This window comes from Nematolebias whitei, chromosome 8, assembly GCF_014905685.2.
Source record: "Nematolebias whitei isolate Nwh7 chromosome 8, NemWhi1, whole genome shotgun sequence".
Lineage (NCBI taxonomy): Eukaryota > Metazoa > Chordata > Actinopteri > Cyprinodontiformes > Rivulidae > Nematolebias > Nematolebias whitei.
In genome coordinates, this window is record NC_056505.1 from 22,025,156 (window position 1) to 22,040,108 (window position 14,953).

Genomic DNA, 14,953 nt, shown 5'->3' on the forward strand with positions numbered 1-14,953 from the left:
TTTTTGAAACCATTAGTGAAAAGGCCAGACTTCAGGGGTATCTGAGGCAGGCTTGAAACACAAGAGTCAGGGTGGCTTCTGGGTAATACCAGATGGCTAGGCCTCAGACTGACGAAGCCTCTTGGATGAGGGGCGAAATGTTTCTTTTTTAACAAAAAAACGAAGTCCAGATGACATGATTCAACCTTTTTTGTTATGTTTGTGATATTAAATATTTATTTAATCTTTCTAAATTCCTCCATCATGTACAGTATCTTCTTTCTCTCTCATATCTCTGACAAATTAAAATCACATGTTCTATTGTGTCTGTTTCTCCGCGATATTGACACTTTCCTGTTTCATGTTTTTGTATTCTGATTAGCAGTGGTGGAGAAAGTACTCAAACACTGTACTTAAGTAAAAGTATAAATAAACAGACAAAAATGTACTCTAGTAAAAGTAGAAGTACCACATTAACATTTTTACTTAAGTAAAAATAAATAAGTACTTGCTTTTAAAATACTTAAAGTACTAAAAGTAAAAGTACTTCCTGAATGTATTACATAATGCAATGGTCTACATATCTTTAAGTCTGCCTACCATATGCATATTTTCTGTAATGCATTAATAGTGTTGTTCCATTTTAATGAACAATGCTGCAGATAATACATGTTTTTATTGTGTTTACTCTGTGACACAGTTCACACTTGGACTTGTGATTCTGTGCGTCAGAATTTCAGGGATGACCTGCAGAGTTCAATGCCATTAAGCAAAATAAGAAAGAGGAATGATTTTACCTTTGAAAGTTTCTATTTAGCACAAAACAAAACCAATGTGTCATTTTAACTGCAGTAAACACATTTAAGTAAAAGTTGTCTGCCTGAACAAAAGGGGCATTAGACACAACTAACAAAGGAATAGGCTCTGATCATTTCCACTGATATTTCAACTCCAGTTTGTCATCAACTCCAGTTAAAATACTGTCTAGTCGACCTTGTAATGGATCAATAGTGAACATTATTTTAACTCCCTGACACCGTTTTTAAAACTTGGACCTGAGCGTCGAGCCATTTGGAGACATCTCTTGTCTCCTAACACTCCCTCCCGGAGGGGGATCTTCTCCTATTGGCTGACCACCTAGTCAATCTAAGGTTACCTTGGCAACCACGCAGTCATATTTCTTATCTTTCAAAGAAAAAATAGTTTTAACTGGCTTTTGGTACCAGTCTCAAAAGTTACTTTTGTCTCGTTTTTCTGTCTACAGAAAAACGATTCGGCCCCTCCTTCCTGCTCAGTGCTGTATCTATGCAAACAAGTTTTCCACCTCTATGTGATGAAGTATAAGTGAACAGCTTATAACGCACACAAATAGATATGATGTGAATAAAGTAAAAAATATAAAACTATGCAAAAAGTGAACATACAGAGTACAGAATAAAGTGAACACACAGTGTATAAAATGTCCAGCGAATAACACACCCAGCTATTCATCAGACGCCACTATTGTCGAACCGGTTAACACCATAGACATAATATGCCTGTAGTTAACACAAACGGCTTTTCTTTCGTTTAGGCTTTTTTTCCTATAGTCCAATCAGATATACCCCTACCCGGATACGCCTCGTCCGATCAGATCAGATGTGCCCCCCCCACCCAGATATGCCTTCTGAATTTGTCTGCAGAGATACCTACTTGCTTGGAACAGAGAAACTTCCAGTGTTCTGTCGGTTAGTCATATACTGTCAGATTGTCATAGGGTCAGACCACTTGTCAAAAATGAAATCGTGATAATCAAAGGTGAGCGCTTGTTATCCGATTTTTTTCGTTTTGTGCACAAAATCGGAAATCGGATGACGCTTTGCGAAACACGAAAAAACAAGTGTTTTTTTAATTAATTTTTTGTTTTAAACGAACTGCCTGAATGTACACGGACCTACACGGACCCTTGACTTCTTCCCTTGCTGTTCCACAGCAATTGATGAAGATGCAGCCGACATTAAAGCCTTGTACCGTCGCTGTCAGGCTCTGGAGAAGCTCGGAAAATTGGACATGGCTTTCAAAGATGTGCAGAGATGTGCCACCCTCGAGCCAAAGAACAAAACCTTTCTGGAGACTCTCCACAGGCTGGGAACAGAAATCCAGGCCAAGGTCAGCAAGGATAACATACCTGATACAAATTTACCATGATTTCTTTGCATGAAATTAGTACTACTAAACAAGTTCAACAAAAGAGCAAAAAGTGGTGTGAACAGTCTTTTTGACATTTGTCTCCACAGCTCAAAACAACATTCTCCACAGATTCAAGGGTGCAGAACATGTTTGACATTCTCCTTGATGAGGAAATGGACAAAGAAAAGAGGGAAAAAGTGGGTATTCTGAGAAGTTACCAGCAGATACAGGAAGTGAACCAACCTCCTGTGTTTACTTTTTGTCTGCTTGTGGGTGAAAAGTTCATTAGCAGTGTTTAGACAGCGTTTCTTTCTGGGTAATTTCTACAGGCGGCCAACAATTTGATTGTGTTGTCGAGGGAAGACGCAGGAGCAGAGAGGATATTCCAGAGTAACGGAGTAGCTCTGCTGGTCAACATGATAGAGACGGGTAAAGCAGAGATGATCCTGGCTGCTGTCCGCACTCTGTCAGGAATGTGCACGGGACACAAAGCTCGCGTGAGTCCAAACACAGGCAAAAAATCTGGAAAACTTCTCTGACCACATCCTTGAAAATGAATTTAACTTTACATTTGTACATATGAATTATTTGTACAGTATTTTCCTCACATTATCCTTTTCTTAAATAGGCTATGGCCATCGTTAACATGGTAGGCGTGGATAAAATATGCAGCATCATGGCTCTTGACAATGAGGAAATTGCACTGGCGGCATGCAGCCTCTTTCAGAACATCAATGACTCCCTCACTGGTGCAGATGCAAGGGATTATGGGAAAGAAGCCTCTTTAGTTTTGGGTAGGAAAAATAATATTCAGACATAGTAATAATAATATTGTTGACACTTTTATTCAGTCTTTCCTGCTGAATCATTGGTTTAACACTACAAAGCACAAATATTTAAGATCATTTTGCAGTTGGTACTGTTTTCAACCTCACCACATACTGAGTCATTGTGACATTTTATTCCAGATGCAGCCAAAGATTTGAAAAAAATTCTTCTTGCGCTTCTGGAGATGGTTGCCAATAAAAAGGTGTCTGGCCATGGCAGAGACCAGGCGCTGAACCTACTGAGCAAAAATGTACCTTGCAGTGACAAGAAAGCGAAAGACAACTCCAGGACCTTGTTCACTATAGATAACGGTGAGCCAGGCGGTTCCATTAGGTTGACTTTTTTTTTTGTCTCTTGATTCAACTCAATGATGTATGGGTTTGTTTATTCAGGTCTGAAGAAGATCCTGAAGGTTTGTGGTCAGGTTCCTGAACTGCCAGACCAGCTGCCCATGACAGAGAACACGCAGCTGATTGCTAGTGTTCTTCTCAACAAGCTCTACGACAACCTGAAATGTGATCCAGAGAGAACCAACTTCAGGGACATCTGCAGTGAATATGTCAGGTATGTCATTACAAAAACAAACATGCGCATAAATTAATAAGAGCTTTAATACGAATGTTTTAAATTTGATTCTTCTGTTGTCTTTATTATTCACTTCTTTCCCTCAGATCTAAGATTGACCCCAACAACATGGACAAGTCTCTCCACGCTATCAACACCATCTCAGGAATCCTGCAGGGTCCCTTTGACGTTGGGAATTCCCTGGTGGGACAGCAAGGCATCATGGAGATGATGGTAGCACTGTGTGGCTCCGAACGCGAGGTGGACCAGATGGTTGCCGTGGAGGCGCTGATCCATGCATCCACGAAGATGAGCCGTGCCAGCTTCTTCATTACCAATGGTGTGTCTCTGCTGAAGGACATCTACAAGAAGACAAAGAATGAGAGGATTAAGATTCGTGCTCTGGTGGTGAGTGTGACAAAAACAGGACTTCAACATAATGCAGATCCAAAGGGAGTTCTCAAACACATTAAGTCAATGATAGAGCTTTAATTAGTCCATGTCCTTTGCAGGGTCTCTGCAAGCTGGGTTCAGCTGGAGGTGATGATTATGGCTTAAGGCAGTTTGCTGAAGGCTCCACAGAGAAACTGGCCAAGCAGTGCAGGAAGTGAGTCACACATATTACTCTACACTGCAATCCGTACCATACCCCTTTGTTTATAGAGCACTTAAAACAGCAACAAGGCCAACCAAAGTGCTGTACAGCAGAAAAACAAACAAGCAAACACAGCAAACATAAAATAAAGTAAAATAAAAATATAGATACAAATAGCAGAATGTATATATTCTGCTGTTTGTATCTATATTTTAACTAGTTATTATAATAACTATATGGCTAACACTGTAGAATACAGATATGTTCAAAACAGATCACACAGTGTTAAAAGCCCGGGAATAAAAGTGGGTTTTTAATCGAGACTTAAAAACTGTGAGGGAGGGAGCCTACCTGACAAGCAGTGGCAACTCATTCCACAGTCTTGGACCTGCAACAGAGAAAACCCTGTCCAGCACTCTGAAACACTTTTTATGCAAAGTGCATAGTGTTGAATGAAATAACTGCTGGAATTTGTTGAAGAAGCTGAAACCGAGTTGATAAAACCCAACAAAACAAAACACTAAGCTAAAATTCATTCAACCTTTATTTAAAAAAAAAAAAAAGAAGAAGCTAAAATAAGTAAAATGCTACCTAAAAGCTAAAAGGAGCGAATTGCTCGTTAATAAAGGTAAAAGGTTAGCTGAACACTAAAAGCAGCAAAAAGCTAGCTAAAAGCAAAAAGTAGGAAAATGGTAGAAGCTAAAAGTAGTAGAATGATAATTAAAAGCAAAAAGTCTCAAAAGGAGACAAATGGAGCAGAGTTTACTGAAGCAGATTTCAAAGTGAAAGATTTTTGATGAAACTGAAAATATTTCAACGTATTTCAATGGTGGAAAACTTTTTAAAATAAAGTTAAGTATGATGAAAATCATGAAAGTTACAAAAACCAAAAACACATAACACTCATTTCCTGAATGAACTGAATGTTGAAATCAATGAAGTTATGCAGAAGTTAGATCACAAAAAAAGAAAGAAATACGAAAAACAGTTGCATAAATGCCAAATCAGTACTGACCAAATAACAACCACATATGTGGTTATATCACATACAGTATGAGACACAATTATAGTTACATGTCATAACCACACACATACATTAAATGGTTTATTTTCTTCCTTTGTAGGTGGCTTTGTAATCCTCAGATTGATTCCAAAACAAGGAAGTGGGCCATTGAAGGTCTGGCTTATCTGACAAATGATGCTGATGTGAAAGACGACTTCGTGGAAGACGAGCTTTCAATGAAAGCAATGTTTGAACTGGCTAAGGTACTACATGAAACTACTTATACAGCATCATGTTTATACACAAGCCATTCAGAAACCTCTGTGTGTGTCATAATGTTCTGCTTAGAAATGATTAGTTTTCCCCTTTATGCACAAATTTCCAAATAAAATTAAGGGGAAATTTACATGTTTCTATACATGTTAAATAGGCCATGTTTTTCCCAGCAGATTAAAGTGTCACCAAATTTTACACAAATATGTGCTTCTTATCATTCACATGAACTTATTGGTCAAAAATGTCAATAAAAGGCCTGAGACTTTTTGATATAAGTAATAAAACTGAACAAGACATGAACGCCTGTGAGCCTCAGCTCAGCAAGTTCGATGCATACAAATCTAAATCAGACAGATAATAACAAAAAAATGATTTCTTTGTGTTTTTAGTCTAGAGATAAAACAATCCTATATGCAGTTGCTTGCACCCTGGTGAACTGCACCAACAGCTACGATAAAAAAGAAATCATCCCTGAGCTGGTCCAGCTGGCCCAGTTCTCCAAACAGCACGTCCCACAGCAACACCCCAAGGTAAGAGCTGCAGAAGAAACTCACACCACAGCACTTGCATGAGCTGTCAGCTGTGTGCAAAATGTTTTCTTTTTTCAGGACAAGAAGGACTTTATAGAGAAAAGAGTGAAAAGGCTGCTGAAGGCTGGAGTCACGTCAGCTCTGGCTGTCATGGTCAAAGCAGACAGCTCTATCCTGACTGATCAGACCAAGGAACTGCTGTCAAGGTTAGGCTGTCAGCAATCAGTCAGCATCTACAAACACACCATATGACTTGAAATTTCCACCTTCAACCACCTTCCTTCCTGTTTTTATTTTTTCCATTGAGTTATCATGAAGTGAGGCATAGAAAACTGGAATAAACAATGAATATATCTCCTTTATTGTGAATACATTCTAATTTTTTTTTCTACTTTTATGTGTAGGGTTTTCTTGGCGTTAGCAGAAGATCCCAAAGATCGTGGAACAATTGTTGCCCAAGGCGGAGGAAAGGTGTGTCTTTGTCACACTTTTTCATCTTTAGATGTTTCCTGGTTTGCCTTTGCTGCTAATATTCTTAAACTTTTTTGTCCTTGTGCTCAGGCTTTGATACCGCTCGCTATTGAAGGTACAGAAACAGGAAAGGTGAAAGCAAGTTTCGCTCTTGCCAAGATTGCGGCTGTATCCAACCCAGAAATCGGTTTCCCGGGCGAAAGAGTAAGACTTTCAGCTGTAGACACTTTGACGATTTCATCGTCACGCACCCTGAAACGGCAATTTACAGAAACAAAGCACACTATTCCCACACACCCTTTGTGTACCCATTTTTTTACTTCAACCTTTGAGATGTTTTTAATGTGATAAAAATAAGGATTTATTTGCCAGCACTGTTGTGATGATGTAACTTTTTGTTTGTCATGCCCCAGAATGTAACGTTACAGTGATTGAACAAAGCCTTTTTATAAAATAAAGGCAGTTCTCAATTAAATTTTTTGGTTGACAGGTTTATGAAGTAGTGCGGCCTTTAGTCAACCTCTTGCAAACAGACAAAGAAGGATCACAGAACTACGAAGCTCTCAGAGGACTCACCAACTTGGCTGGCTACAGTGAAAAACTAAGGTGACTAAAGGACATTGTGGTCGACAAAATGTTAAAATGAATGAAGTTGCACAAGTGACTGCTCTGCCGCAGTTGTGGTTTTGAACTTCCTTGTGTTGCAGGGTTAAAATCGTCAAAGAGAAGGCTTTGCCTGAGATTGAGAACCACATGTTTGAAGAGAATGAAAAAATTCAATTAGCTGCCACAGAGTGCATGTGCAATCTTGTGACGTGCAAAGAGGTGGGAACAGATACTACACGACACAAGGACACTTTAGCTTAGCTGAACGAAAATAAATAAGTAAATGTGTGTTTTAGGTCCAAGCACGGTATCTTCAAGATGGGAATGATAAGCTGAAGCTGCTGGTGTTGCTGTGTGGAGAAGATGATGACAAACTTCAGATCGCTGCAGCCGGAGCTCTGGCCATGATCACTGCTGCTGAGAAGAAGCTCTGCATCAAAGTGACCCTGGTGGTACGTTCAGCTATGATCAGTGGTGCCAGATTAGAGGGTTTGTTTTGCAGCTACAACCTCCACAAAGAGTTTCACAAACCGAATGACTGTTTTCTTCCAACAGACGGCCCAGTGGCTTGAGATCCTGCAGAGGTTATGTCTCCACACCAACCCTATGATCCAGCACCGGGGTCTTGTGGTCATCTACAACATGCTCAACTCTGATGATGGCGAGCTGGCCAAGAAGCTGATCGAGAGCGAGTTGCTGGAAATCCTCACAGTGATTGGCAAAGCAGAGGACAATCCCAAGAGGCAGGAGGCCATTGATGTGGCCCGCACGTGCCTTGTCAAAGCCATGGATTTGGGTCTTATCAAGCCCTTCACAGGCCTGTCCTAAGACGCCGGAGCAGCAAAAAACATTTTGATTGTTGTGGTATTTTCTTGGTTAACAAGAGACTGTTTTTCCAAATAGTTTTTCAAACGATTCATCAACTTACCTGTAATTTTACAGTAATATAAATTACTTTTTTTTAGGATATTTGTTAAGATTTGGCAAACAGGTTATTTTTCCACAATGATATTGTTTTCCATATTTGTATTTGTGTGCTTTTGTTTGGCTATTTGGTTATTTAAATATATTTTTGTGTTTGACTTTACCATCTGAACTAGACCATAAAAATATATAGCCCCAATGATGTATTATGATGTTTAAATTTAATAATGTAGCCATCCATGACTTTGTGATAGAGGCCTAAAACGTATAAACAATACTGGAAACATGTTTACTGAAAACATTTCCTTTTTTATTCATAATTATATAATACTGATATGTTACAAGCTGACTAAACGCTACTTATCTTATTGTTACAATTCTTGGTGTAGTTAGAGACATTTTCAGAAGATTTAAACATTTCCACCTGCTTTAGTTGTAAGAATGACTTGGGCCTAGGCTTCTAGTTAAAGGCTTCTGTGTTATTTTAAATGAAAGAAACATGACACTTTTAATAAAGCTTTTTTTGAACAAATGTCAGAATATGAAAATTATAATCTGTTTATTCTTTAGCTGCTTGCTGTGTAGGCTTCAGAGAACAGAAGCAACAAGTCTGTGGCTTCTTCCACTGATTTATATTATATATTGAAATATATTGGGTCTTTTCCATCCCTTCTTTATATGATATATTTCGGAATCCTTCAATGTGTTCATTCACATGTGAAAAGGTTAAGTGTGTGTAATATTACTGTCAATGACTCGAAGTATACCAAACCATTTAGTTGTAAATGACACAAGACACAATTTAAATGTGATGATTTTTAATAGTATTCCCTTTAAATTTAGGTTTAAATGACCTGAAATGTGTTCCAAATTGCAACACAGTGTTTGGTAATTTTGAAGAAAAAAAAAAAACTTTGAAAATACGTAAGTCAAGTCAAGAACGTCAAAATCACACAAGTTTTGATTCACTACAAGATCACAAATGTGTATATCATTAATGTCTCCAGTAGCCCTATGTCACAGAAACTTGACAAAATTGTTCCAAATTACCTGAAGTCTCAACATGGCTGAACCCACATCCTCTCTTTTGCTCATTTTGTTTATGTTAACAAGTTTGTTACAATTGTCAGTGCACTAGAACAACGCTAATATGGACATGTAATGATACCCGACTTTAAATTCATGTTTAAATGTCCATCTCCCTCTGTGAACTCTTTTCACTATGTGTAAGATTTATTGAAAGTGTGTGTTTTTTTAACAATTAATGGTAACACCTTATTTGAAGGGGTGTTCATAAGGCTGACATGACACTGTCATAAGCATGACATAACACCTGTCATGAACATGAACGAGTCTTTATGAATGTTCATGACTGTTGTCATTAAGTGTCATTAGGTAAATTATGACATCTTTAATGCAAAGTTGACATTTTTATCTTGGTTAATGTCAAGTTGTCATGGCAAAGACATTTTGACCAATGCCATCTTTGCATTAAAGGTGTCATAATTTACTGAATGACACTTAATGACAACAGTCATGAACATTCATAAAGACTTGTTCATGACAGGTGTTGTGTCATGGACAGTGTCATGTCAGCCTTATGAACACCCCTTCAAATAAAGTGTTACCCAGTTAATAGAAACATAAATCTGTCTGTGTTGTCCTGTTGAATCCAAGTGCCGCTCTCTGTGCATTCTGCTCTCCCACACACTTCTTGTGGTTTGATGATGTCACCTCACTAACATTCACTGTTTTGTGATCCACAATACTTCTTGCAATCACTGATTATCTAGAGAGAAAATACTAAAGTAAATAGTAATTCATATATGTACACAATTCTAGCAAAAAAAAAAAAAACTTTTATCTATCCAAAAATGTTGTCATGTCCTTCTGAAGTTCAAGAGAAAAATCTTGTGACCTGGAGTACTGATTTATTTTCTCTGCTACCATGTGTGGACTTCATGAACTTGTGTTGTCAGTGAGATTGGAGTACACAGAATAATCTGTCACACAACAGAAACACAAACAACAAACTGTTATATTAAGTTTAGTATTCTCAATTATCCCCTCCTTGGGCTGCTACCTTATTGTGGTGGAGGGGTTTGAGTGTCCCAATAATCCTAGGAGCTATGCTGTCAGGGGCTTCATGCCCTATAGGGTCACCCAAGGCAGACAGGTCGTAGGTGAGGGACCAGACAAAGTGCAGCCCACAGACCCCTATGATGAGCAAAATGAATGGAATCAATGTTCCCTCGCCTGGACGTGGGTCACTGGGGTCCCACTCTGGAGCTGGGCCTGGAGGTGAGGCATGCTGGCGAGCGCCTGGTGGCCGGGCTTTTACCCATGGAGCTCGGCCGGGCACAGCCCGAAGAGGAGACGTGGGTCCCCCTTCCCATGGGCTCACCACCTGTGGGAGGGGCCAAAGGGGTTGGGTGTAATGTGGGATGGGTGGTGGCGGAAGACGGGGACCTTGGCGTTTTGATCCTCGGCTACAGAAGCTGGCCATTGGGACGTGGAATGTCACCTCTCTGGTGGGGAAGGAGCCTGAGCTGGTGTGTGAGGTTGAGAGGTTTCGGCTAGAAATAGTCGGACTCATCTCGACACATGGCTCTGGCTCTGGAACAAGTTTCCTTGAGAGGGCTTGGACACTCTTCCACTCTGGAGTTGCCCCTGGTGAGAGGCACCAAGCAGGAGTGCCCTTGGTGAACAAGAGGGTAGTTTCCCTCCGCCTACGTGTGGGGGGACGGGTTCTGACTGTTGTTTGTGCTTATGCACCAAACAGCAGTTCAGATTACCCACCATTTTTGGAGTCCTTGGAGGGGGTATGGGAGAGTGCGCCTCCTAGGGACTCCATTGTTCTGCTGGAGGAATTCAACTCTTATATGGGCAATGACAGTGAGACCTGGAGGGGTGTGGTTGGGAAGAATGGCCCCCCTGATGTGAACCTGAGTGGTGTTCTGTTGTTGGACTTCTGTGCTCGTCAAGGATTGTCCATAACGAACAACATGTTCAAGCATAAGGGTATCCATATGTGCTCTTGGCACCAGGACACCCTAGGCTACAGTTCATTGATCGACTTTGTTCTCATCTCATCTGATCTGTGACTGCATGTCTTGGACACTCGGGTGAAGAGAGGGGCGGAGCTTTCCACTCAGGGCCAGATTAACACTTCACTGTACCCTGAGCAACAATCTTCAAGGGCCCCATCATCATGACCCCAGAATCACCATAATCTGGCAAAATACAGAATTAATTACCATAATACACAGTAAATATACTTCAAATTCTAACTATCAAATGTATTTTTATGTGTAAAAATCCAAATGCTCATAATAAATGCTATGTACTCTTGTTGAAACAAATCATCCAGACCGAGTTCAGTTGAACGCACTTTGAACACCATATGACACCATATGTGTAATTGTTTAGCAACGTGTTGGCCATTGATGTCAGAAGCATTTGTAATGTGTGTGTGTGTGTGGAGGGGAGGAGACACTGATGGGGGAGTGGGGTCTGGGGGTCGTCCCCCATAAAATTTTTAATAAAGTAGATGCCATTTCCTGCATTCTACTGTATTTTAATGGTTGTTTAACATCTAGTTTTACCTACATAGGTAAACACTTGATTCAATAAATATTTTAGAGTTAATGGCACAACAAGAAGTAGCCTGACCAACAGCTGATTCAATTAATTAAAAATATTATTTATTCAAAGGTGACGATTTGATGCCCACATTAAAATTAAATGACTGCAACTTAGTTGACTTAAAATGCCATAAGATTATCAATGAATGTTTGCGACAAAGTATTTACTGATTATAACAAAGATTCTTTCAAGAAACCTCCCAATATAAATCCATCCATCCATCCATTATCTTTACCCGCTTCTTCCTTTCTGGGTCACGGGGGTCGCCGGTGCCCATGTCCGGCAATCATTGTGCGAGGGGCGGGTACACCCTGGACAGGTCGCAAGTCCATCACAGGGACACATAGAGGTAAACGAGACAAACAACCATTCACTCTCTCACTCACACCTAGAGACAATATAGAGTTACCAATCAGCCTAACATGCATGTTTTTGGTCTGTGGGAGGAAACCAGAGTACCCGGAGAAAACCCACACATGCACTGAGAGAACATGCAAACTCCACCCAGAAAGGACCGAGATTTGAACCAGGGACCAATATAAATAATAAAACCATAATGACTTCTGCTCATTCTAAATTTGTCAAATGGCCTATGTCTCCTAAAGTGAAGGAGAACTAAAATAATAAAAATAAAATAATAAATGAGATACATATATCCTGTAGCCATGTTTCTTGAAAGATTTAAATTGGATGTTGATTTATGTGCCTTTTGAAAAACAGAAGATGAATCCCTCGAGCATTTTTATTTTTTTCATGTCAATACAAATTCTTTGGTCAGACATCAGAAACTGCAAAGTACCACATTAACTGTAGTAAGAGGAGGGATAATAAGCCCTCCTTCCTGTTTTATGAACGATTTTAAGTCATACTATTCTTCATCAAGTAGATTAAAAAACTGCAAAACAGCTAGAATCATCTCACAACAGATAAAAACTTACTGTTATAATTAAAACAATGTTTCTCATATAGCCATACTCCTTCGTTTTTTATTTATTTAATGTTTAATGTTTATTGTTGGACTCCTGGCAGGGACCAATGCAGACATGTTCTTGTTTTTAGTTTTATACATTTGTCTCGGAATCTAGTAGTTTTTTTGGTTTTGTTACCTTTTTCCTTTTAGCCATCCTATTTGTTAAAAAAAAAAAAAAAACCCATAAAAAAAAACTGTAGTATGAGTTTTTATAACTGCTTATTGTTGTTGCTGTTGTCCATTGTTGTCATCTTTCTTTGTTGAAATCAGGTCTCTCTTGTAAATGAGTCCTCGAGGCTCAATGGGATTTACCTGTATAAATAAAGGTTGATTGATATTTTTTTCTCTCTCATTATTTTGTGAAATGTAGTTATGACAGCCTTCACGAGTTTGTATTTGTATCTTGTTGCATTGTTCTGTTTTGTGTTGTTAATAAAGTTCTAGGGGAAAAAAAACCTTATGGGCTTGTCAGCACATAGATATAAACACTAGATGCCTCATTGGCTGCTGCGGCGCAGGATTTTCGGCCGCCATCTTGAAACGGTCGTCCTTATTTGGTTAAAGCAGATGTTTCAGCACTTCGCAGCTTATTTCTGTTCTAATCGACGGACTGTTGACGTCAGGTCTCGTGGGATAACTTTTCACGAGTAAGATGAACTTATTATTGTTAGTATTTTGTGAATATAATATTACTGTACTGTATTTATGTCCACCAGCTGATGTGATGTTCAGTGTAACACGGTGTTCAGCTGCAATGAAGCTGACTGAGGTCTGATGACAGGAATATTTTTCTAACAAGCATACTCACTATTTCAGTAGCTTTGGTTCATTATCAAGAGATATGCATCATAATTGGAGTTTTGTTTAAGTTCTAGGAAATAAAAAAATAAAACTAGGGAGAATATAGGAAATAGAAAATAAGCTTGACCTCCTTTGTACAATGTTTTTGTGTAGACACAAATCTCCTGTTTTCATTTTGAAGGTTTCCCAAAGAACAAGATGTGAGGAAGAGGAGGAAGTTTGAGGAGGATTCATCGGAGGAGTGAGGATTTTAAACAGGAGGATTTTGATCAAACTGATCAGACTGTCCGACTGAGAGATGGTGTGGTACCATCGGTTCACCTTCAAATAGTAGGAGCATCATTATAAGTTCATTAACGTTCATAAATTTACATATTTTATTGTCAGTCACAAGGTGAGACACCTCCATGTGTTTATATGAACAGGTAACTATAGACTGTAAAGTTCATATTCATGATGCTTTTTCATTTCAGCTTGAAAACTGCAGGACTACGGGAACTAAACAAAAAAAGCTGGAGCTGCTCTGTCTGTGGCCTCTCAGGAACGTGCACATCACACACACAACCTCAGGAACGTGCACGTCACACACACAACCTCAGGAACGTGCACGTCTCACACACAACCTCGGCCTCATGATGTGAGTATTTCTATTTTAAACTTTTATTTTTTCATTTAGCCTTTATTTATACAGGTAGTCTCACTGAGTCACGAGAACTCATTTTCTAGAGAGACCTGTTTAGGAGCAGATGATGGGGGTGAGTGCCTTGCTCAGGGGCCCAGAGTGGGGCCATTGAGGGTGGAGGCAGGTGTGGGTGTTTCACCTTTTCCACCTCATTTTGATGTTGACGGTACCGGGAGTTGAACCTGCGACTTTCCGATCACAGGCCCATCTTCTAACCTCTGCTCCACCACTCCCCCACATAACATCAAATCATGATGGTCATGGTCATATTAAAATCTCACTGGTTTCCTTCCAGATGTGTTAAACAGCTACTGGTCCCCTGATGTTTCCAGGTGGCTGTGGTCAGTGGATGAAAAGCCTGGCATGAACAAGATGATGCTGGAGATCATCATTTGACGAGAGCTCCCACCTTCTAACTGTGAAGAACAAGAGCAGCTCAGTGATTCCCTCAAGGCTCAGTGAAGGTGCTGAGAGCTGCAGAGAGGCTGATCCATGGAGCTTCAACACAGCAACCACCAAACATGTCCACCCTCACACACATCGTCCAGGGAGAGACTGGACAAGAGCACAAGATAAAAAGACACTGATAACAACAACAACAACAGACATTCACAAATGATTCATACACATTTAAGTTTTTTTAATTGTTTGTTTGTTTTACAATTGAAAAACAGTTTGTTATCCACTGTTGTCATCACTCTTTGTTAAAATCCAGGTCTCTTTTGTAAATGAGTCCTATTGGCTCAATGGAACTAACCTGTATCAATAAAGGTTGAATGAATATATAGATATACATAATGATTTATTCAACCTTTTATTTATACAGGTTGGCTTCATTGAGCCACAAAGACTCATTTACAAGAGACCTGCTCCAGACAGAACAGTAAACAATGGCAATGATAAACTACAG

The 14,953-nt window shown here is 39.5% G+C and overlaps 1 protein-coding gene across 1 annotated transcript in view; it reads left to right on the forward strand.

The window, feature by feature from the left end:
* unc45b (unc-45 myosin chaperone B) overlaps positions 1 to 7,856 on the forward strand; it is a 12,981-nt gene extending 5,125 nt beyond the window's left edge. Inside the window, exons 4-20 of the mRNA XM_037680475.1 lie at positions 1,952 to 2,127; positions 2,256 to 2,345; positions 2,478 to 2,645; positions 2,777 to 2,942; positions 3,117 to 3,287; positions 3,369 to 3,540; positions 3,648 to 3,948; positions 4,053 to 4,147; positions 5,260 to 5,401; positions 5,804 to 5,944; positions 6,023 to 6,150; positions 6,349 to 6,415; positions 6,506 to 6,619; positions 6,906 to 7,021; positions 7,123 to 7,240; positions 7,318 to 7,473; positions 7,577 to 7,856. Of these exons, the coding sequence (XP_037536403.1) occupies positions 1,952 to 2,127; positions 2,256 to 2,345; positions 2,478 to 2,645; positions 2,777 to 2,942; positions 3,117 to 3,287; positions 3,369 to 3,540; positions 3,648 to 3,948; positions 4,053 to 4,147; positions 5,260 to 5,401; positions 5,804 to 5,944; positions 6,023 to 6,150; positions 6,349 to 6,415; positions 6,506 to 6,619; positions 6,906 to 7,021; positions 7,123 to 7,240; positions 7,318 to 7,473; positions 7,577 to 7,849 (2,594 nt within the window). The 3' untranslated portion in view covers positions 7,850 to 7,856. The remainder of the gene's footprint in view (positions 1 to 1,951; positions 2,128 to 2,255; positions 2,346 to 2,477; positions 2,646 to 2,776; positions 2,943 to 3,116; positions 3,288 to 3,368; positions 3,541 to 3,647; positions 3,949 to 4,052; positions 4,148 to 5,259; positions 5,402 to 5,803; positions 5,945 to 6,022; positions 6,151 to 6,348; positions 6,416 to 6,505; positions 6,620 to 6,905; positions 7,022 to 7,122; positions 7,241 to 7,317; positions 7,474 to 7,576) is intronic.
* The last annotated feature ends 7,097 nt before the right edge of the window (positions 7,857 to 14,953 follow it).